Source organism: Petromyzon marinus, chromosome 43 (genome assembly GCF_048934315.1).
Source record: "Petromyzon marinus isolate PM22_M1 ecotype Great Lakes invasive population chromosome 43, UKy_Petmar_22M1.pri1.0, whole genome shotgun sequence".
Classification (NCBI taxonomy): domain Eukaryota; kingdom Metazoa; phylum Chordata; class Hyperoartia; order Petromyzontiformes; family Petromyzontidae; genus Petromyzon; species Petromyzon marinus.
Window position 1 is genome coordinate 11086701 of NC_133709.1, and position 24044 is coordinate 11110744.

General features: G+C 54.2%; 1 protein-coding gene across 1 annotated transcript in view; it reads right to left on the minus strand.

The window, feature by feature from the left end:
• PTCD3 (pentatricopeptide repeat domain 3) overlaps positions 1-24044 on the minus strand; it is a 54585-nt gene that overhangs the window by 18105 nt on the left and 12436 nt on the right. The window contains exons 11-16 of the mRNA XM_032970063.2: positions 23061-23121; positions 16314-16396; positions 14158-14302; positions 12782-12829; positions 9988-10083; positions 7129-7157 (exon numbers count right to left, since the gene is read on the minus strand). Coding sequence (XP_032825954.2) covers positions 7129-7157; positions 9988-10083; positions 12782-12829; positions 14158-14302; positions 16314-16396; positions 23061-23121 — 462 coding nt within the window. The remainder of the gene's footprint in view (positions 1-7128; positions 7158-9987; positions 10084-12781; positions 12830-14157; positions 14303-16313; positions 16397-23060; positions 23122-24044) is intronic.

A 24044-nucleotide genomic window follows, 5' to 3' on the forward strand; every position in this document is an offset into this window, starting at 1 on the left:
GTGTCTGGTGTGTCTGGTGTGTCTGGTGTGTCTGGTGTGTCTGGTGTGTCTGGTGTGGCCGGAGTGTCTGGAGTGTCTGGAGTGTCTGGTGTGTCTGGTGTGTCTGGTGTGTCTGGAGTGTCTGGTGTGTCTGGTGTGTCTGGAGTGTCTGGAGTGGCCGGTGTGTCTGGAGTGTCTGGTGTGTCTGGTGTGTCTGGTGTGTCTGGAGTGTCTGGTGTGTCTGGAGTGTCTGGTGTGTCTGGTGTGTCTGGAGTGTCTGGAGTGGCCGGTGTGTCTGGTGTGTCTGGAGTGTCTGGAGTGTCTGGTGTGTCTGGAGTGGCCGGCGTGTCTGGTGTGTCTGGAGTGGCCGGCGTGTCTGGAGTGTCTGGTGTGTCTGGTGTGTCTGGTGTGTCTGGTGTGGCCGGTGTGTCTGGTGTGTCTGGAGTGTCTGGTGTGTCTGGTGTGTCTGGAGTGGCCGGTGTGTCTGGTGTGTCTGGTGTGTCTGGAGTGGCCGAGATGGCCGAAGTGACTGGTGTGGCCGGAGTGGCTGGTGTGGCCGATGTGTCTGGTGTGTCTGGAGTGGCCGGTGTGTCTGGAGTGGCCGGTGTGTCTGGTGTGTCTGGAGTGTCTGGAGTGGCCGAGATGGCCGAAGTGACTGGTGTGGCCGGAAGTGGCTGGTGTGTCTGGGGTGTCTGGAGTGGCCGAGATGGCCGAAGTGACTGGTGTGGCCGGAGTGGCTGCTGTGGCCGGTGTGTCTGGAGTGTCTGGTGTGGCCGGAGTGGCTGGTGTGTCTGGAGTGGCCGGTGTGTCTGGTGTGTCTGGTGTGTCTGGAGTGTCTGGTGTGTCTGGAGTGGCCGGTGTGTCTGGAGTGTCTGGTGTGTCTGGAGTGTCTGGTGTGTCTGGTGTGTCTGGTGTGTCTGGAGTGTCTGGTGTGTCTGGTGTGTCTGGTGTGTCTGGTGTGGCCGGTGTGTCTGGTGTGGCCGGAGTGGCCGGTGTGTCTGGTGTGTCTGGTGTGTCTGGTGTGTCTGGTGTGTCTGGAGTGTCTGGTGTGTCTGGTGTGTCTGGTGTGTCTGGAGTGTCTGGTGTGTCTGGTGTGTCTGGTGTGTCTGGTGTGGCCGGTGTGTCTGGTGTGGCCGGAGTGGCCGGTGTGTCTGGTGTGTCTGGTGTGTCTGGTGTGTCTGGTGTGGCCGGTGTGTCTGGTGTGGCCGGAGTGGCCGGTGTGTCTGGAGTGTCTGGTGTGTCTGGAGTGTCTGGTGTGTCTGGTGTGTCTGGTGTGTCTGGAGTGTCTGGTGTGTCTGGTGTGTCTGGTGTGTCTGGAGTGTCTGGTGTGTCTGGAGTGTCTGGTGTGTCTGGAGTGTCTGGAGTGTCTGGAGTGTCTGGTGTGTCTGGAGTGTCTGGAGTGTCTGGTGTGTCTGGAGTGTCTGGTGTGTCTGGTGTGTCTGGAGTGTCTGGAGTGTCTGGTGTGTCTGGAGTGTCTGGAGTGTCTGGTGTGTCTGGTGTGTCTGGTGTGTCTGGTGTGTCTGGAGTGTCTGGTGTGTCTGGTGTGTCTGGAGTGTCTGGAGTGTCTGGTGTGTCTGGTGTGTCTGGTGTGTCTGGTGTGTCTGGAGTGTCTGGTGTGTCTGGTGTGTCTGGAGTGTCTGGTGTGTCTGGAGTGTCTGGTGTGTCTGGTGTGTCTGGAGTGTCTGGTGTGTCTGGTGTGTCTGGAGTGTCTGGTGTGTCTGGTGTGTCTGGAGTGTCTGGTGTGTCTGGTGTGTCTGGTGTGTCTGGAGTGTCTGGTGTGTCTGGTGTGTCTGGTGTGTCTGGTGTGGCCGGTGTGTCTGGAGTGTCTGGTGTGTCTGGTGTGTCTGGAGTGTCTGGTGTGTCTGGAGTGTCTGGTGTGTCTGGTGTGTCTGGTGTGTCTGGAGTGTCTGGAGTGTCTGGTGTGTCTGGTGTGTCTAGAGTGTCTGGTGTGTCTGGTGTGTCTGGTGTGTCTGGTGTGTCTGGTGTGTCTAGAGTGTCTGGTGTGTCTGGTGTGTCTGGTGTGTCTGGTGTGTCTGGTGTGTCTGGAGTGTCTGGAGTGTCTGGTGTGTCTGGTGTGTCTGGTGTGTCTGGTGTGTCTGGTGTGGCCGGTGTGTCTGGTGTGTCTGGTGTGTCTGGTGTGTCTGGAGTGTCTGGAGTGTCTGGTGTGTCTGGAGTGTCTGGTGTGTCTGGTGTGTCTGGTGTGTCTGGAGTGTCTGGAGTGTCTGGTGTGTCTGGAGTGTCTGGTGTGTCTGGTGTGTCTGGTGTGTCTGGTGTGGCCGGTGTGTCTGGTGTGTCTGGTGTGTCTGGAGTGTCTGGTGTGTCTGGTGTGTCTGGTGTGGCCGGTGTGTCTGGAGTGTCTGGAGTGTCTGGTGTGTCTGGAGTGTCTGGTGTGTCTGGAGTGTCTGGAGTGTCTGGTGTGTCTGGTGTGTCTGGTGTGGCCGGAGTGGCCGGTGTGTCTGGTGTGTCTGGAGTGTCTGGTGTGTCTGGTGTGTCTGGTGTGTCTGGTGTGTCTGGTGTGTCTGGTGTGTCTGGAGTGTCTGGTGTGTCTGGAGTGTCTGGTGTGTCTGGTGTGGCCGGTGTGTCTGGAGTGTCTGGTGTGTCTGGTGTGTCTGGTGTGTCTGGTGTGTCTGGTGTGTCTGGTGTGTCTGGAGTGTCTGGAGTGTCTGGTGTGTCTGGTGTGTCTGGAGTGTGTCTGGTGTGTCTGGAGTGTGTCTGGTGTGTCTGGTGTGTCTGGTGTGTCTGGAGTGTCTGGTGTGTCTGGTGTGTCTGGTGTGTCTGGTGTGTCTGGTGTGTCTGGAGTGTCTGGAGTGTCTGGTGTGTCTGGTGTGTCTGGAGTGTCTGGTGTGTCTGGTGTGTCTGGTGTGTCTGGAGTGTCTGGTGTGTCTGGTGTGTCTGGTGTGTCTGGAGTGTCTGGTGTGTCTGGAGTGTCTGGTGTGTCTGGTGTGTCTGGTGTGTCTGGTGTGTCTGGAGTGTCTGGTGTGTCTGGAGTGGCCGGTGTGTCTGGAGTGTCTGGTGTGTCTGGAGTGTCTGGTGTGTCTGGAGTGTCTGGAGTGTCTGGTGTGTCTGGTGTGTCTGGAGTGTCTGGTGTGTCTGGTGTGGCCGGTGTGTCTGGAGTGTCTGGTGTGTCTGGTGTGTCTGGTGTGTCTGGAGTGTCTGGTGTGTCTGGTGTGTCTGGTGTGTCTGGAGTGTCTGGTGTGTCTGGTGTGTCTGGAGTGTGTCTGGAGTGTCTGGAGTGTCTGGTGTGTCTGGTGTGTCTGGTGTGTCTGGTGTGTCTGGTGTGTCTGGAGTGTCTGGTGTGTCTGGAGTGTCTGGAGTGTCTGGAGTGTCTGGTGTGTCTGGAGTGTCTGGTGTGTCTGGTGTGTCTGGAGTGTCTGGTGTGTCTGGAGTGTCTGGAGTGTCTGGAGTGTCTGGTGTGTCTGGAGTGTCTGGTGTGTCTGGAGTGTCTGGAGTGTCTGGAGTGTCTGGTGTGTCTGGAGTGTCTGGTGTGTCTGGTGTGTCTGGAGTGTCTGGTGTGTCTGGAGTGTCTGGAGTGTCTGGAGTGTCTGGTGTGTCTGGTGTGTCTGGAGTGTCTGGTGTGTCTGGAGTGTCTGGTGTGTCTGGAGTGTCTGGAGTGTCTGTAGTGTCTGGTGTGTCTGGTGTGTCTGGTGTGTCTGGTGTGTCTGGAGTGGCCGGTGTGTCTGGTGTGTCTGGTGTGTCTGGAGTGTCTGGTGTGTCTGGAGTGTCTGGTGTGTCTGGAGTGTCTGGTGTGTCTGGAGTGGCCGGTGTGTCTGGTGTGTCTGGTGTGTCTGGAGTGTCTGGTGTGTCTGGAGTGGCTGGTGTGTCTGGTGTGTCTGGTGTGTCTGGAGTGTCTGGAGTGTCTGGTGTGTCTGGTGTGTCTGGTGTGTCTGGAGTGTCTGGTGTGTCTGGTGTGTCTGGTGTGTCTGGTGTGTCTGGTGTGTCTGGAGTGGCCGGTCTGTCTGGAGTGTCTGGAGTGTCTGGTGTGTCTGGAGTGGCCGGTGTGTCGGGTGTGTCGGGTGTGTCTGGAGTGGCCGGTCTGTCTGGTGTGTCTGGTGTGTCTGGTGTGTCTGGTGTGTCTGGAGTGTCTGGTGTGTCGGGTGTGTCTGGTGTGTCTGGAGTGTCTGGTGTGTCTGGTGTGTCTGGAGTGTCTGGTGTGGCCGGTGTGTCGGGTGTGTCGGGTGTGTCTGGTGTGTCTGGTGTGTCTGGAGTGTCTGGAGTGTCTGGTGTGTCTGGAGTGTCTGGTGTGTCTGGTGTGTCTGGTGTGTCTGGAGTGTCTGGTGTGTCTGGAGTGTCTGGAGTGTCTGGTGTGGCCGGTGTGTCGGGTGTGTCGGGTGTGTCTGGTGTGTCTGGAGTGTCTGGTGTGTCTGGTGTGTCTGGAGTGTCTGGTGTGTCTGGTGTGTCTGGAGTGTCTGGTGTGTCTGGTGTGTCTGGAGTGTCTGGTGTGTCTGGAGTGTCTGGTGTGTCTGGAGTGTCTGGTGTGTCTGGTGTGTCTGGAGTGTCTGGTGTGTCTGGTGTGTCTGGAGTGTCTGGTGTGTCTGGTGTGTCTGGAGTGTCTGGTGTGTCTGGTGTGTCTGGAGTGTCTGGTGTCTGGTGTGTCTGGTGTGTCTGGAGTGTCTGGAGTGTCTGGTGTGGCCGGTGTGTCGGGTGTGTCGGGTGTGTCTGGTGTGTCTGGAGTGTCTGGTGTGTCTGGTGTGTCTGGAGTGTCTGGTGTGGCCGGTGTGTCTGGTGTGTCTGGTGTGTCTGGAGTGTCTGGAGTGTCTGGTGTGTCTGGTGTGTCTGGAGTGTCTGGTGTGTCTGGAGTGTCTGGTGTGTCTGGTGTGTCTGGAGTGTCTGGTGTGTCTGGAGTGTCTGGTGTGTCTGGAGTGTCTGGTGTGTCTGGTGTGTCTGGTGTGTCTGGAGTGTCTGGTGTGTCTGGTGTGTCTGGAGTGTCTGGTGTGTCTGGTGTGTCTGGAGTGTCTGGTGTGTCTGGAGTGTTTGGAGTGGCCGGTGTGTCTGGAGTGTCTGGAGTGTCTGGTGTGTCTGGTGTGTCTGGTGTGTCTGGTGTGTCTGGAGTGTCTGGTGTGTCTGGTGTGTCTGGTGTGTCTGGTGTGTCTGGAGTGTCTGGTGTGTCTGGTGTGTCTGGAGTGTCTGGAGTGTCTGGTGTGTCTGGAGTGTCTGGAGTGTCTGGTGTGTCTGGTGTGTCTGGAGTGTCTGGTGTGTCTGGAGTGTCTGGAGTGTCTGGTGTGTCTGGAGTGTCTGGAGTGTCTGGTGTGTCTGGAGTGTCTGGAGTGTCTGGTGTGTCTGGAGTGTCTGGAGTGTCTGGTGTGTCTGGTGTGTCTGGAGTGGCCGGTGTGTCTGGTGTGTCTGGTGTGTCTGGAGTGTCTGGTGTGTCTGGAGTGTCTGGTGTGTCTGGAGTGTCTGGTGTGTCTGGAGTGTCTGGTGTGTCTGGTGTGTCTGGAGTGTCTGGAGTGTCTGGTGTGTCTGGAGTGTCTGGTGTGTCTGGAGTGTCTGGAGTGTCTGGTGTGTCTGGTGTGTCTGGAGTGTTTGGAGTGGCCGGTGTGTCTGGTGTGTCTGGTGTGTCTGGAGTGTCTGGTGTGTCTGGTGTGTCTGGTGTGTCTGGAGTGTCTGGTGTGTCTGGTGTGTCTGGTGTGTCTGGTGTGTCTGGTGTGTCTGGTGTGTCTGGAGTGTCTGGTGTGTCTGGTGTGTCTGGAGTGTCTGGTGTGTCTGGAGTGTTTGGAGTGGCCGATGTGTCTGGTGTGTCTGGTGTGTCTGGTGTGTCTGGTGTGTCTGGAGTGGCCGGTGTGTCTGGAGTGTCTGGAGTGTCTGGTGTGTCTGGAGTGGCCGGTGTGTCGGGTGTGTCGGGTGTGTCTGGAGTGGCCGGTCTGTCTGGTGTGTCTGGTGTGTCTGGTGTGTCTGGTGTGTCTGGTGTGTCTGGTGTGTCTGGAGTGTCTGGTGTGTCTGGAGTGTCTGGTGTGTCTGGTGTGTCTGGAGTGTCTGGTGTGTCTGGTGTGTCTGGAGTGGCCGGTGTGTCTGGTGTGTCTGGTGTGTCTGGTGTGTCTGGTGTGTCTGGTGTGTCTGGTGTGTCTGGAGTGTCTGGTGTGTCTGGTGTGTCTGGTGTGTCTGGTGTGTCTGGTGTGTCTGGTGTGTCTGGTGTGTCTGGTGTGTCTGGTGTGTCTGGAGTGTCTGGAGTGTCTGGTGTGTCTGGTGTGTCTGGAGTGTCTGGTGTGTCTGGTGTGTCTGGTGTGTCTGGTGTGTCTGGTGTGTCTGGAGTGTCTGGTGTGTCTGGTGTGTCTGGTGTGTCTGGAGTGTCTGGTGTGTCTGGTGTGTCTGGTGTGTCTGGTGTGTCTGGTGTGTCTGGAGTGTCTGGTGTGTCTGGTGTGTCTGGTGTGTCTGGAGTGTCTGGTGTGTCTGGTGTGTCTGGAGTGTCTGGTGTGTCTGGAGTGTTTGGAGTGGCCGATGTGTCTGGAGTGTCTGGTGTGTCTGGTGTGTCTGGTGTGTCTGGTGTGTCTGGTGTGTCTGGAGTGGCCGGTGTGTCTGGAGTGTCTGGTGTGTCTGGAGTGTCTGGAGTGGCCGGTGTGTCTGGTGTGTCTGGAGTGTCTGGTGTGTCTGGAGTGTCTGGTGTGTCTGGAGTGTCTGGTGTGTCTGGAGTGGCCGGTGTGTCTGGTGTGTCTGGTGTGTCTGGAGTGTCTGGAGTGTCTGGAGTGTCTGGTGTGTCTGGAGTGTCTGGAGTGTCTGGTGTGTCTGGTGTGTCTGGAGTGGCCGGCGTGTCTGGTGTGTCTGGAGTGGCTGGTGTGTCTGGTGTGTCTGGTGTGTCTGGAGTGTCTGGTGTGTCTGGTGTGTCTGGAGTGGCCGGTGTGTCTGGAGTGTCTGGAGTGTCTGGAGTGTCTGGAGTGGCTGGTGTGGCCGGTGGGTCTGGTGTGTCTGGTGTGTCTGGAGTGGCCGAGATGGCCGAAGTGTCTGGTGTGGCCGGGGTGGCCGGCGTGGCCGATCTGGCCGGTGTGGCCAGAGTGGCCAGCAACGCACCACGAGCTAAGGGGCACCCGCTGCCATTCGCCACTTAAGTGGCGGTGACGTGACCATGGTGCCTGTGCCAGGCTAGGTGCACCCCGCACAAAGACAAAGGACACACAAGACGCACGAGGCTGCGGTGATATTGGACAGGGGGAGACTCACCATGTTCATTGTGCTCGAGAAGAAGTAGCCTGTGCAGACAGAGAGACAGACAGGACACAGATTAGCGTCGTGGGTCAACGATCGACGGAGAACGTCTTGTGAGGCAACACGATATTGATTAGGGCTCTCCTTTACAAGGTCCCAAACACAGAGGGGTAGCGGCCCCTTTACCCGATACCTGGGGAGGTATGGCCTCCGGGCTGCACGGGCCCTAGCACCGGGTAAACCATCTTCTGTGGTTCTTTCGGTAAGGTCACGTAGAATGAGAATAAAATAATAAATTGATAAAATAAAATGACACAATAAAATTTCTCACGACGTTTCGGCCACAACACAAGCGGCCTTCATCAGGTGAAGGGACGAGACAGCCTCTGTCCTCCAGACAGTCTCGTCCCTTCACGTGATGAAGGCCGCTTGTGTTGTGGCCGAAACGTCGTGAGAAATTTTATTGTGTTATTTTATTTTATCAATTTATTATTTTATTCTCATTCTACGTGACCTTACCGAAAGAACCAAGGAAGATGAATCCTTGCAGTCACGAAAGCTTTAAATCGAAATTTAACCGGGAACCCCGTTAACTTCCCGTCCTCCGGCTGGGGGCCCCAGGGGAGGCTACGCTGACCCGACCGTGCCAGGGCCTTCGGGTCCTGACCACCGGCCTCGCTGAGCTCCGGCCCTTAGAAGGACGGCGGAGCTTGAGGTCCAGGGTCCGAGCTTCAGCCCAGGTCTACGGTCTTCGGCTTGGAGACGACTGAACCCGGACCCTTGAGAGGTCCGGGCTCATATACCTGGTCGGTGGCTTGCTCCGCCCTAGCCACGCCTCCCTTCCAGAACTTTCTGGAAGGTGACGTCATCCCCCGGTCCCCCCTCCCGGGGTGCCGGGGGAATGTGTCCCAGGATCCGCTTCTCTGGGATTGTCGTTGGCACCCGTTGGGCCAAGGTCACCAACAGTGGCGTGTTGGCGCTACCGCCCCCTGTTGACGAGAAGGGGGAGCTACCAGCCGACGGGATGGGGAGTGCCGATCAACGCCTCGACATCAGTAAGCCACTGGGGCTATGCACTCTTAAATCACCTACAGTAAAACCTTGCATTGCGAGGAGCATAATTCGTTCCGGAAACGTGTTTGTAAGCCAAAGCACTCGTATATCAAAGCACTCGTATGTCAGTTGTGATCACGTGACGCTCGGCATTACAAAGCGTGTACACGTGCTGCTCGTGTTGCAAGACCCTCGCTTGCAAAACACTCGCAGACCAAGCTACTCGCAATCCAAGGTTTCACTGTAGATTGAAAAACTAATTTCCTTTGAACTGCTTTTTGTGTGTTTAGTTTGCTGTCCTTCCCCACGGCACCTCCTGTTGACAAAGACCCCCCCCCCATATAGCCTCAACAGACGGTTGGGGCAAGTGCTGTTGGCGAGCACCCGTTATCACATTAAGGCCGGCATGGCGCACGAGTGGGTGGTGTGGCCTGCACCACGGCCGGCCGCCTCTGTCTCCCCAATGCCGATGTTCATTGCACACCGCACGAGGCACTCATTTCAGGCCGATTCGACCTAGGGGAAGCCCAGGACCGGGGCCGTTTCAGAGAATCGTCACCGGTGTTGGTCGGCCGTGAGCGGGAATGGAACTCGGGTCACGGGGTTTGAAGTGCGGTGCGCTAACCGCCGCTCCCAGGGGCGGAGCCAGGGGGGGGGGTGACAGGGGTGACATTCTGCGTGTAAGTGTACGACACTCGGGTCTGGCGGACTCCGTGAAACTGCATTGTCAAAGCGTGTCGCCAACCTATGGCGTCTGGTTCAACAGCCTGACTCTCTAAATCATTCTTGAAATAAACATTTGTTGAATGTCACCCCGGCCTGAAATCCTGGCTCCGCCCCTGGCCGCTCCCCACACACACTCGCACACGCGCACACTTACACACACACGCACACACTCACACACGCACACACGCACACACGCACACACTCGCACTCTCGCACACTCACACACGCGCACACTCACACACGCGCACACTCACACACGCGCACACTCACACACGCGCACACTCACACACGCGCACACTCACGCACACACTCACACACGCACACACTCACACACGCGCACACTCGCACACGCGCACACTCACACACGCGCACACTCACACACGCGCACACAGGTGAGTGCGTGGTGGTGTCAGCATGATGTTGGGGTGGTTTTCCGAAGGGCAGGTGTTGTTGGTGAAGACCGGTTGTTGTGTTTGGCAGACTCTAAGGGCTGATGCTTGTGAGAGGGTGTTGAATTGCGGCGGGTGTTGTGTGGAGCGAGTGTTATGGTCGGGTCTTGTGCTCGGAGAGTGTTGTGGTTGTTGGGTGTTGTGGCAGTGGGGTGTTGTGACTGCGGGGTGTTGTGGCAGTGGGGTGTTGTGGCATTGGGGTGTTGTGGCTGCAGAGTGTTGTGGCATTGGGGTTTTGTGGCATTGGGGTGTTGGGGCCAGTGGGTGTTGTGGTTGTTGGGTGTTGTGGCAGTGGGGTGTTGTGGCAGTGGGGTGTTGTGGCATTGGGGTGTTGTGGCAGTGGGGTGTTGTGGCAGTGGGGTGTTGTGGCAGTGGGGTGTTGTGGCATTGGAGTGTTGTGGCATTGGGGTGTTGTGGCATTGGGGTGTTGTGGCATTAGGGTGTTGTGGCTGCAGGGTATTGTGTCTGCAGGGTGCTGTGTCTGTAGGGTGTTGTGGCATTGGGGTGTTGTGTCTGCAGGGTGTTGTGGCTGCAGGGTGTTGTGTCTGTAGGGTGCTGTGTCTGTAGGGTGTTGTGTCTGCAGGGTGTTGTGGCTGCAGGGTGTTGTGGCTGCAGGGTGTTGTGGCTGCAGGGTGCTGTGGCTGACCGTCTTCAGGGTCCTGGCACTGCAGGTTCTCCCCGTTGAGAATCTCCAGGACCTCGGATATCAAGTCGGCGGCCGAGCTCTGCATTGAATCTGAACCTGGGGTGTAGGGGGAAGAGTACAGAACTTCACCACATCCTGGCCACACACAACCATGCAGTACCGCACGCAACACCATTCATACCACCAACGATTTATCCGAACGGCTAAAACGCAGCTAAGTGGCACAGTGGGCAGCACAGATGGTGCATCTGCCGGTCAACCCGTAACACCTGGGCCTGTCCTGTGACCTCCTGCACCTAGCTTGACACATCAGTCAACCCGTAACACCTGGGCCTGTCCTGTGACCTCCTGCACCGAGCTTGACACATCAGTCAACCTGTAACACCTGGGTCTGTCCTGTGACCTCCTGCACCTAGCTTGGCACATCAGTCAACCCGTAACACCTGGGTCTGTCCTGTGACCTCCTGTACCTAGCTTGACACATCAGTCAACCCGTAACACCTGGGCCTGTCCTGTGACCTCCTGCACCTAGCTTGACACATCAGTCAACCTGTAACACCTGGGTCTGAACTGTGACCTCCTGCACCAAGCTTGACACATCAGTCAACCTGTAACACCTGGGTCTGTCCTGTGACCTCCTGAAACTAGTTTGACACATCAGTCAAACCGTAACACTTGGGTCTGAACTGTGACCTCCTGTACCTAGCTTGGCACATCAGTCAACCCGTAACACCTGGGTCTGTCCTGTGACCTCCTGTACCTAGCTTGGCACATCAGTCAACCCGTAACACCTGGGTCTGCCCTGTGACCTCCTGAAACTAGTTTGACACATCAGTCAACCCGTAACACCTGGGCCTGTCCTGTGACCTCCAGTACCTAGCTTGGCACATCAGTCAACCTGTAACACTTGGGTCTGAACTGTGACCTCCTGTAACTAGCTTGACACATCAGTCAACCCGTAACACTTGGCTCTGTCCTGTGACCTCCTGTACCTAGCTTGGCACATCAGTCAACCTGTAACACCTGGGTCTGTCCTGTGACCTCCTGAAACTAGTTTGACACATCAGTCAAACCGTAACACTTGGGTCTGAACTGTGACCTCCTGTACCTAGCTTGGCACATCAGTCAACCCGTAACACCTGGGTCTGTCCTGTGACCTCCTATACCTAGCTTGGCACATCAGTCAACCCGTAACACCTGGGTCTGCCCTGTGACCTCCTGAAACTAGTTTGACACATCAGTCAACCCGTAACACCTGGGCCTGTCCTGTGACCTCCAGTACCTAGCTTGACACATCAGTCAACCCGTAACACCTGGGTCTGCCCTGTGACCTCCTGAAACTAGTTTGACACATCAGTCAACCCGTAACACCTGGGCCTGTCCTGTGACCTCCAGTACCTAGCTTGGCACATCAGTCAACCCGTAACACTTGGGTCTGAACTGTGACCTCCTGCACCGAGCTTGACACATCAGTCAACCCATTGGACCTGGGTCTGTCTCGTGACCTCCTGCCAGTGAGCCTTCGACACTTCAAGTGGCCTCAAAGTGCACATAGCCTGGCACAAGCGCCGTGGTAATGTCACTGCCACTTTGTGGCGAATGACGGTTGTTGATGTTGTACTTGTGTACGTGTGTACGGGGAGCGGCGGCGAAGCGGTGAGCCTTCTGCACTATGAACCTGGCGACCCGAGTTCGATTCCCCGCTCACAGCCAACACCGACGAATATTTAAACTGTTCCAAGGCCTCCCAAAGGACGACTCAGTCTAAAATGAATACCTGGTGCGGTGTCTAAACATCGCCATTAGGCAAAACAATGACGGCAGGGCGTGGTGCTGGCTACTGACCATCTCATAGGTGCCTTCACAGGCGCTACTCAGTCTGTTTAGGCCAGGGGTCCCCAACCCCCGGGCCGCGGACCGGGACCGGTCCCTGGCCTGCTAGGAACCGGGCCGCACAGCAGCACGAGGTGAGAGCGGTGAGTCCGCGCGTGGCCCCCCGCCTCCATGATTTTATTATTCACCACTTCCGTTCGCGCGCCTCTTTCCCGCACCACGCACTCAGTCTCAGTCACAGTGTTGGTATAAAGCCCACAAGCTAACCCCTAGTAGCCACAATGAGTAAGCCCACAAGCTGACCCCTAGTAGCCAAGATGAGTAAGCCCACAAGCTAACCCCTAGTAGCCACAATTAGTAAGCCCACAAGCTAATCCCGAGTAGCCACAATGAGTAAGCCCACAAGCTGACCCCTAGTAGCCACAATGAGTAAGCCCACAAGCTAACCCCTAGTAGCCACAATGAGTAAGCCGACAAGCTCTAACCCCTAGTAGTCACAATCAGTAAGCCCACAAGCTAACCCCTAGTAGTCACAATGAGTAAGCCCACAAGCTAACCCTAGTAGCCACAATGAGTAAGCCCACAAGCTAACCCCTAGTAGCCACAATGAGTAAGCCCACAAGCTCTAACCCCTAGTAGCCACAATGAGTAAGCCCACAAGCTAACCCCTAGTAGCCACAATGAGTAAGCCCACAAGCTGACCCCTAGTACCCACAAGGAGTAAGCCCACAAGTTCTAACCCCTAGTAGCCACAAGGAGTAAGCCCACAAGCTGACCCCTAGTAGCCACAATGAGTAAGCCCACAAGCTGACCCCTAGTAGCCACAATGAGTAAAAAACAAATGTCGTTGGAGAGCTTCTTTGAAACCGGTCCCTGGTGCCAAAAAGGTCGGGGACTGCTGGTTTAGGCTATACGGGGATCTTTGTCTATAAATATGTGTGTGTGTGTAAGCAATACTCACTCCTGCAGTGAATGTTGAGTAGGCGGTGGTAGCTCGCCAGGCTTGGCTCTGAGCGCACAAACAAACAAAGGCACATGTGTGCGCGTGCAACATGTGTGTGTGTACATACTGCAAGCCGAGGGCCTGCATCTCGGCCAGCATGGTGAGGCTGTACGTGTGTGTACGTGTGTGTACGTGTGTGTACGTGTGTGTACGTGTGTGTACGTGTGTGTGCACCTGCCTGGGTATTTTGTACCATCGGACACTCCACCCCCACAACTCCCAATCGGTGATGGGGCAGTTGTGGACAGAGTGGAGAGTTTCCCATACCTGGGCAGTGTGCTCATGACCGGCTCCAGTTTAACAGCAGAGGTCTCACTCCGAATCAGTCGAGCGGCAATATCTTTTCATCGGTTGCGTAACGCTGTGTGGAAGCTACCTGGTCTGTCGCTCCGCACTAAGCTTCAGGTCTTCTCGGCCACAGTCATTCCCTCCCTTCTCTACGCTTGCGAAACGTGGACCCCCTTAATGGAGCATCTTCACCGGTTGGAAACATTTAGGCTGGCCTGCCTACGATCCATCCTGGGTTTAACCAGGCTGGATTGTGTGAGGAGCTCACAAATCCTTGAAAGATCTGGGCAAGTTCCCATCGGTGAGCTCCTCCGGCAGGCAAGGCTGCGTTGGCTGGGTCATGTAGCCCGCATGCCCAGCCACCGCATGCCGAAACAGATTTTGTTCGGCCGGATAGAGAGGGCTAAACGGGCGCAGCACGGGCTAGAGAAGAGATGGAGTGATACGGTACAGGAGGACGTGGAGCTGAGTGGCCGATCTTGACAACAACGGAGGGCGGAGGAGCGACGCTCACAACAATGAGCGGACCGCCGGGTGGCTAAAGCACAGCGGGTTGGCACAGTAGGAGGCACAGGTGGTGCACCAGCCAGTCATCTCAGTCAGTCGACCCGTGGCACCTGGGTCTGCCCCGTGACCTCCTGCCCGCGGGCGTTCGACACTTCACGTGGCCTCAAGGTGCACATGGCCTGGCACAAGCGTCGTGGTGACGTCACCGCCACTTAGTGGCGAATGACGGTTGTTGTTGTTGTTGTGTGTGTACGTGTGTGTGTACATTTGTGTGTACGTGTGTGTGCGTGGCCGGGCGTGGTGTTGGCCACCCCACCCCCTTGTGTGTCGTGCCAGCCTTCATAGGTGCTCGCTAACAGCACTTGCCCCTACAGTCTATTAAGGCTAGACGGGGATCTTAGTGTGCACGTCTTTGTCTTTGTGTGCGAGTGTGCGTGCGTGTACGCGTGCGTGTACGCGTGCGTGCGTCAGTAGGAATACCGTGGCTGTTGGTGTACGTACGTGTGTTCGCATGTGTGTGTGTGTACGTGCGTACGTACTAATGCCGAGGGCCCGCATCTCGGCCAGCATGGCCAGGCTGTATGTCCGTGCGTACGGTCCCATCCGGCGCAGGGCCTTGAGCGCCGCGTTGAACGTGAGGACGGTGGGGCGCACGCCCTGGTCCAGCATGGCCTTCAGCAGGTCCTACCACAACCACCACCACCACCACGATCACCACCATAACATCCACCATCACCACCACCACAACAAAAACCACCACCACAACCACCACCACCATGATCACCACCACCACAACAAAGACCACCATCACAACCACCACCACAATCACCACCACCACAACCACCATCACAACATTAATACCACCAATACCGTCACCAACAACATCGTGAACATCACCACCGCCACCGCCACCCCCACCCACCGACATCAACAACAGCCACCAAGCGGATGGTGAGGTCACCACAGCGCTTGTGCCGATCACGTGAAGTGTGGAAGGCTCGCCGTTGGCAGGAGGTCACGGGACAGACCCACGTGTTGCAGGTCAATACAGAATCAGAATCTTTATTCATACCGGAGAAATCTGATGAGCTACAAAGCTCTTTTTTTATTGTACCAGACATGGCCCACTGAGCTATCATCTTCTTTTTCAGAAGCGACCTGGCCACAAATGAGAGCTGTTAAGCCACAAAATGGCTTAACATCACGTGGACATTTGTAGCAGCCAAATCATCGAAATCATCGAAACGCGTGACGCCGATTCTAATCGTGGAGGGAAAAACCGGAGGGCCCGGGGAGAAAAATTCCACGTGACCACGGGAGAGAGAGAGAGAGACACGCAAACTCTTAAATGTACAGCAGGTGTCAGCGTCGAGATCGAACCCCCGACTTCCCGCACACCAGGCGAGGGAGTTAACATCTCCTCACCGTGTCAACCGATTGACACCTCCGACACCACCCGCAGCAACAACAACCAACAACGTCGGCATCACCACTACCACACGACCGCCACGACCCCCACGGCATCACCGCCACCAACAGCGTCACCGCTAACAACACCGCCACCGACATCAGCATCGCTGCACGCGTGCAAGAAGCCAGTTCCCCAGGAGTACGCGTGGAGCCTTTTAAACGACGTAGACTATACGGGCGATCTTTGTCTTTTTAACTTCTGCAGGTATGCGCGTGCATGTTGCCGCGCATGCGTGCACCAGCGGCAGCGCAGCTGTTAGCACTACATAATGACACCTTGCCGATATTAACTATGTTAACCTATTTGTGTTTTTTTATTTTTTTGTTATATCTTAAAGCTATTTTATATTCGATATTTATTCAATTTTATATACTTCAGCCCCTTGGTGTTAGTTAGACTTTTAACCCTTATTATTACAGTAAGACTTGTTTAAAACTTATTTAAGATTTTAGATTCCTATATGTTGAACGTATGCACCATCCTGCCAAAGTAAATTCCGTGTCGGTGTGAACTTTCATGGCGAATAAAACCCTTTCTGATTTCTGATTCTGCACCGCGCTACGAACCCGGCAAACAGAGTTCGGTGCAAATATTCAACGGTGGATATTTGCACCGGCCCTGGGCCTCCCCTCGTTCGACTCAGCCTCAAATGAGCAGCAGCTGGTGCTGCAGCGTGTAAAACATCGGCACTGGGAGGGCAAAGGAGGCCGGCCGTGGTTCTGGCCACGCCACCGCCTCGTGTGGCGTGCCGGCCTTCGTAGGCGCTACACCAGACGTGGGCAAAGTACGGCCCCCGGGCCGGATAAGGCCCGTTGGGATTTTTAATCCGGCCCACCGAACTTATCCATATAATATTATTATTAAATTAAATTTTACCTTTCTCCTGTCATGCCCCCATTTCTCCATTAGATGGCGCACTTTGACCGGGAGTCACGACGTGGTTTTGTATCGTTCGTGTTCGTGCAATTTGTTAAATTGCCTCGCAAATAAATGCTTCGCTACCTGTTAAAGGCCAAATCCTTTCACGTAATGATTTTTGACACCTCATTTATATTCAGTTCACACAAACACTCCATCCGTCTGTTCCTGGCACCGGCCCCCTCCGTCAAATTTTAGAACCCATCGCGGCCCGCGACTCCAAAAATGTGCCCACCCCTGCGCTACACACTCACAGCACTTGCCCCAACAGTCTGTTAAGGCTACACGGGGGACCTCTGTCTTTACCAGCAGCAGGTCCTTGCGGTCAGCGTCCTTCTGGCGCAGCACGGGGATGGCGCTGATGATAGCGTTGTACGCGTACAAGTTGGCTACACACACAGAGCACACCAGAGCAGTACACACGCAGCGCACAAGCAGCGCACAAGCACAGCACACACGCAGCACACACACACGCATCACACACACACAGCACACACACAGCACACACACACAGCACACACACACAGCACACAAGCAGCGCACAAGCACAGCACACACGCAGCACACACGCAGCACACACACACGCATCACACACAGCACAGCACACACGCAGCACACACACACGCATCACACACAGCACAGCACACACGCAGCACACACACACGCATCACACACAGCACAGCACACACGCAGCACACACACACGCATCACACACAGCACAGCACACACGCAGCACACACACACGCATCACACACAGCACAGCACACACGCATCACACACACACGCATCACACACAGCACAGCACACACGCAGCACACACACACGCATCACACACAGCACAGCACACACGCAGCACACACACACGCATCACACACAGCACAGCACACACGCAGCACACACACACGCATCACACACAGCACAGCACACACGCAGCACACACACACGCATCACACACAGCACAGCACACACGCAGCACACACACACGCATCACACACAGCACAGCACACACGCAGCACACACACACGCATCACACACAGCACAGCACACACGCAGCACACACACACGCATCACACACAGCACAGCACACACGCAGCACACACACACGCATCACACACAGCACAGCACACACGCAGCACACACACACGCATCACACACAGCACAGCACACACGCAGCACACACACACGCATCACACACAGCACAGCACACACGCATCACACACACACGCATCACACACAGCACAGCACACACGCAGCACACACACACGCATCACACACAGCACAGCACACACGCAGCACACACACACGCATCACACACAGCACAGCACACACGCAGCACACACACACGCATCACACACAGCACAGCACACACGCAGCACACACACACGCATCACACACAGCACAGCACACACGCAGCACACACACACGCATCACACACAGCACAGCACACACGCAGCACACACACACGCATCACACACAGCACAGCACACACGCAGCACACACACACGCATCACACACAGCACAGCACACACGCAGCACACACACACGCATCACACGCAGCGCAAGCACAGCACACACGCAGCGCACGCAGCACACACACAGCACACACAGCACAAACAGCACACAGGGATCACACGCAGCGCACACGCAGCACACATGCAACAGACGGGAACAGCGCACACGCAGCACACACACACAGCACACACACACAGCACGCACACAGCACATACACGCAGCACACACACACAGCACGCACACACACACACACGCAGCACATACACAGCACGCACACACACACAGCACACACACAGCACGCACAGCGCACAGGAGTGAGTAGGTGTGAGTAGTAGGTGTGAGTAGGTGTGAGTTAGGTGTGAGCAGGTGTGAGCAGCTGTGCGCTGGTGTGAACAGGTGTGAGTAGTAGGTGTGAGTAGATGTGTGCACGTGTGTGCGGGTGTGAGCAGGTGTGAGCAGGTGTGAGCAGGTGTGAGTAGGTGTGTGTAGGTGTGAGTAGGTGTGAGTAGCTGTGTGTAGGTGTGAGTAGGTGTGAGCAGGTGTGAGCAGGTGTGTGTGTGTGCGGGTGTGAGTAGGTGTGAGTAGGTGTGAGCAGGTGTGAGTAGGTGTGAGCAGGTGTGAGCAGGTGTGTGTGTGTGCGGGTGTGAGTAGGTGTGAGTAGGTGTGAGCAGGTGTGTGTGGGTTTGAGCAGCTGTGTGTAGGTGTGAGTAGGTGTGAGTAGGTGTGAGTAGGTGTGTGTGGGTGTTTGTAGGTGTGAGTAGGTGTGTGTGTGTGTGCAGGTGTGAGTAGGTGTGAGTGGGTGTGAGTAGGTGTGTGTAGGTGTGAGTGGGTGTGAGTAGGTGTGTGTAGGTGTGAGTAGGTGTGTGTAGGTGTGAGTAGGTGTGATTAGGTGTGTGTAGATGTGAGTAGGTGTGTGTAGGTGTGAGAAGGTGTGTGTGGGTGTGAGTAGGTGTGAGTAGGTGTGTGTAGGTGTGAGTAGGTGTGAGTGGGTGTGAGTAGGTGTGAGTAGGTGTGTGTAGGTGTGAGTAGGTGTGAGCGGGTGTGAGTAGGTGTGTGTAGGTGTGAGTAGGTGTGATTATGTGTGTGTAGATGTAAGTAGGTGTGAGTAGGTGTGAGTAGGTGTGGGTGTGAGTGGGTGTGAGTAGGTGTGTGTAGGTGTGAGTAGGTGTGAGTAGGTGTGAGTGGGTGTGAGTAGGTGTGAGTGGGTGTGAGTGGGTGTGAGTAGGTGTGAGAAGGTGTGTGTGGGTGTGAGTGGGTGTGAGTAGGTGTGAGTGGGTGTGAGTGGGTGTGAGTAGGTGTGAGCAGGTGTGTGTAAGTGTGTGTGTGTAAGTGTGTGAGTAGGTGTGAGTAGGTGTGAGTAGGTGTGAGCAGGTGTGAGTGGGTGTGAGTAGGTGTGAGTGTGGGGAGCGGTAGTGTAGCGGTTAGCGCTACACTGTGCTGTGAACCTGGCGACCCGGGTTCTATTCCCGCTCACGGCCAACACCAGTGACGATTATCTGAACCGGTCCTGGGCCTCCCCTAGGTCGACTCAGCCTCAAATGAGTACCTGGTTCGGTGAGTAGGTGTGTGTGTGTGTGCAGGTGTGAGTAGGTGTGAGTGGGTGTGAGTAGGTGTGTGTAGGTGTGAGTAGGTGTGTGTAGGTGTGAGTAGGTGTGATTAGGTGTGTGTAGATGTGAGTAGGTGTGTGTAGGTGTGAGAAGGTGTGTGTGGGTGTGAGTAGGTGTGAGTAGGTGTGTGTAGGTGTGAGTAGGTGTGAGTGGGTGTGAGTAGGTGTGAGTAGGTGTGTGTAGGTGTGAGTAGGTGTGAGCGGGTGTGAGTAGGTGTGTGTAGGTGTGAGTAGGTGTGATTATGTGTGTGCAGATGTAAGTAGGTGTGAGTAGGTGTGAGTAGGTGTGGGTGTGAGTGGGTGTGAGTAGGTGTGTGTAGGTGTGAGTAGGTGTGAGTAGGTGTGAGTGGGTGTGAGTAGGTGTGAGTGGGTGTGAGTGGGTGTGAGTAGGTGTGAGAAGGTGTGTGTGGGTGTGAGTGGGTGTGAGTAGGTGTGAGTGGGTGTGAGTGGGTGTGAGTAGGTGTGAGCAGGTGTGTGTAAGTGTGTGTGTGTAAGTGTGTGAGTAGGTGTGAGTAGGTGTGAGTAGGTGTGAGCAGGTGTGAGTGGGTGTGAGTAGGTGTGAGTGTGGGGAGCGGTAGTGTAGCGGTTAGCGCTACACTGTGCTGTGAACCTGGCGACCCGGGTTCTATTCCCGCTCACGGCCAACACCAGTGACGATTATCTGAACCGGTCCTGGGCCTCCCCTAGGTCGACTCAGCCTCAAATGAGTACCTGGTTCGGTGTGTAAACATTGCCACTTGGGAGACAAAGGCGGTCGGGCGTAGTGCTGGCCACCCACCCCCTCGTGTACCGTTCCGGCCTTCATAGGTGCTCGCTAACAGCACTTGCCCCTACAGTCTGTTAAGGCTATACGGGGATCTGTCTTTGTAGGTGTGTGTGGGTGTGAGTAGGTGTGAGTGGGTGTGAGTAGGTGTGAGCGGGTATGAGTAGGTGTGAGTAGCTGTGTGTAGGTGTGAGCGGGTGTGTGTGGGTGTGAGTGGGTGTGCGTAGGTGTGTGTAGGTGTGAGCAGGTGTGAGTAGGTGTGAGTAGGTGTGAGCAGGTGTGAGTAGGTGTGAGCAGGTGTGAGCAGGTGTGTGCAAGTGTGTGCAGGTGAGTAGGTGTTAGTAGGTGTGAGTAGGTGAGTAGGTGTCAGTAGGTGTGAGCAGCTGCGTGTAGGTGTGAGCGAGTGTGCGTAGGTGTGAGTAGGTGTGAGTAGGTGTGAGTAGGTGTGTGTAGGTCTAAGTACAGTGAGGGGAAAAAAAGTATTTGATCCCCTGCTGATTTTGTACGTTTGCCCACTCACAAAGAAATGATCAGTTTATAATTTTAATGGTAGGTTTATTTGAACAGTGAGAGACAGAATAACAACAACAAAATCCAGAAAAACGCATGTCAAAAATGATATAAATTGATTTGCATTTTAATGAGGGAAATAAGTATTGACCCGATTTAAAGCTTTCGTGACTGCAAGGATTCATCTTGTTTGGTTCTTTCGGTAAAGTCACGTAGAATGAGAATAAAATAATAAAATAAAACACAATCAGATTCTCACGACGTTTCCGCCACAACACAAGTGGCCTTCATCAGGTGAAAGAACAGAACTGTCGGGACGACAGTGCTTCAATGAGCGTTGCTAAGATTCGTAGCGTCTTTTAAGCTCGGCGAGAGGCGTGAAACGTCTTTATAACATGGAGTATAACAGCGCATCGTGGCTGTTTCTCTCCTCCCTCCTCCGTTCCGAGCATGGACTGACTCGTCCGTCTGAACGGGGCTCGTTCGCTGTCCGTGGTGCTGGCATTGAGGGGAAGGGAAAAAAAACCCCACAATTTTTCGCCATATGGCATTGCGATATATAACGACTTGTTGTTGTGTTGCTCAGCTGATTGGAGAGTATATAGAGTTTATTGATAACATTGTGGTAGTATATATTTTAGTTTTTTTTATTGGTTTACTATATGGTTTTCATTATATAGTGTAGTGTATACCCAGTTGCTTTGTGATTAATAGCTCAGCTTATTGAAGAATATATTAAGTACATTTATTATACTGATGTGATATAGACTTGGTTTTTTTCACATCGGTTTACTGTATGATAGTTGGGTAGTTGAAGGCCTTTAGCGTCCATAAACTAAATGCCTCTGTTGATAGGTAAACTTTGACTTTAACATAGCTATTTCTGTCACAAGCTAATCCCTCAGCTATTTCAATGCTAAATTCTCCTGCTTTGATACCGTAAACTCCTTTGTCAAGACGTTTCACGCCTCTCGCCGAGCTTAAAAGACGCTACGAATCTTAGCAACGCTCAATGAAGCACTGTCGTCCCGACAGTTCTGTTCTTTCACCTGATGAAGGCTACTTGTGTTGTGGCCGAAACGTCGTGAGAATTTTATTGTCTTATTTTATTATTTTATTCTCATTCTACGTGACTTTACTGAAAGAACCAACGAAGAAGTATTGACCCCTCTGCAAAACATGACTTAGTACTTGGTGGCAAAACCCTTGTTGGCAATCACAGAGGTCAGACGTTTCTTGTAGTTGGCCACCAGGTTTGCACACATCTCAGGAGGGATTTGTCCCACTCCACTTTGCAGATCTTCTCCAAGTCATTAAGGTTTCGAGGCTGACGTTTGGCAACTCGAACCTTCAGCTCCCTCCACAGATTTTCTATGGGATTAAGGTCTGGAGACTGGCTAGGCCACTCCAGGACCTTAATGTGCTTCTTCTTGAGCCACTCCTTTGTTGCCTTGGCCGTGTGTTTTGGGCCATTGTCATGCTGGAATACCCATCCACGACCCATTTTCAATGCCCTGGCTGAGGGAAGGAGGTTCTCACCCAAGATTTGACGGTACATGGCCCCGTCCATCGTCCCTTTGATGCGGTGAAGTTGTCCTGTCCCCTTAGCAGAAAAACACCCCCAAAGCATAATGTTTCCACCTCCATGTTTGACGGTGGGGATGGTGTTCTCGGGGTCATAGGCAGCATTCCTCCTCCTCCAAACACGGCGAGTTGAGTTGATGCCAAAGAGCTCCATTTTGGTCTCATCTGACCACAACACTTACACCCAGTTGTCCTCTGAATCGTTCAAATGTTCATTGGCAAACTTCAGACGGGCATGTATATGTGCTTTCTTGAGCAGGGGGACCTTGCGGGCACTGCTGGATTTCAGTCCTTCACGGCGTAGTGTTACCAATTGCTTTCTTGGTGACTATGGTCCCAGCTGCCTTGAGATCATTGACAAAATCCTCCCGTGTAGTTCTAGGCTGATTCTTCACCGTTCTCATGATCATTGCAACTCCACGAGGTGAGATCTTGCATGGAGCCCCAGGCCGAGGGAGATTGACAGTTCTTTTGTGTTTCTTCCATTTGTGAATAATCGCACCAACTGTTGTCACCTTCTCACCAAGCTGCTTGGCAATGGTCTTGTAGCCAATTCCAGCCTTGTATAGGTCTACAATCTTGTCCCTGACATCCTTGGAGTGCTTTTTGGTCTTGGCCATGGTGGAGAATTTGGAATCTGATTGATTGCTTCTGTGGACAGGTGTCTTTTATACAGGTAACGAGCTGAGATTAGGAGCACTCCCCTTAAGAGTGTGCTCTTAATCTCAGCTCGTTACCTGTATAAAAGACACCTGGGAGCCATACATTTTTTTGATTGAGAGGGGGTCAAATACTTATTTTCCTCATTAAAATGCAAATGAATTTATAACATTTTTGACATGCGTTTTTCTGGATTTTGTTGTTGTTATTCTGTCTCTCACTGTTCAAATAAACCCACCATTAAAATTATAGACTGATCATTTCTTTGTCAGTAGGCAAACGTACAAAATCGGCAGGGGATAAAATACTTTTTTCCCTCACTGTAGATGTGTGTGGGTTTGAGTAGGTGTGAGTAGGTGTGAGTAGGTGTGTGCGGGTGTGAGTAGGTGTGAGTAGGTGTGAGTAGGTGTGAGCGCACCTTTAAGTCCAGAGTTGGTCATCTCTACCAAGAGGTTGAACGCTTCCTCCGCTGCCCGGTGCTGCAGACGACAAAGGTCCCCCCATCCCCGCCCACAACGTGGCCTATCAGATTGTTTGTTCTTGCATGTGCACATACGTGTGCCGGTGTCTCCGTGTGTACGCGAGTGTGGGGAGCGGTGGCGCAGTGCTCAGCGCGCTGCACCACAAACCCGGCGACCCGAGTTCGATTCCCGCTCACGGCCACCCAACACCCAGTGACGATTGTCTGAACCGGTCCTGGGACTCCCCGAGGTCGACTCAGCCTCAAATGAGTACCTGGAGCGATGTGTTATCATCGCCACTAGGGAGACAAAGGCGGCCGGGCGTGGTGTTGGACACCCCCATCCCCTCGTGTGCCGTGCCGGCCTTCGTAGGTGCTGCTACACACCAACAGCACTTGCCCCAACAGCCTGTTAAGGCTATAAAGTGGATATTTGTCTCTATTTGCACATCTGTGCACATTGCGTGCGTACACTACAGAGGTGGACAGAGGTTAAATTGCATGCGATTTAAATCACGTGAAATTTTGATTTCATTTAAATGACATGTAATTGAAACACGTCCTCTAATTACAATTACAATCCACATCTAAATTGCAGACACAGCTTGCATCCAGAGTACACGGTGCACGGTTCAGCGCCAATGTTTATGTACATCTTGTACGTGTTCATGTACATTACGCGGTTCCGTTAATTTGTGATGGTAATTCCGCCGTACCTGGCCCGTCATTACGTGCGTGTGCACGCATGTGCACGCAAGAATGGGGAGCGGTGGCGCAATGGTTAGTGCACTGCGCTACGAACCCGGCGACGATTATCTGAACCGGTCCTGGGCCTCCCCTAGGTCGACTCAGGGGATCTTTGTGGGGGGATCAATGTGGGCCTTAGTGCGTCTGCGTTAGTGCGGTAGTGTCGCGGTTAGCGCGTTGTGCTACGAACCCGGC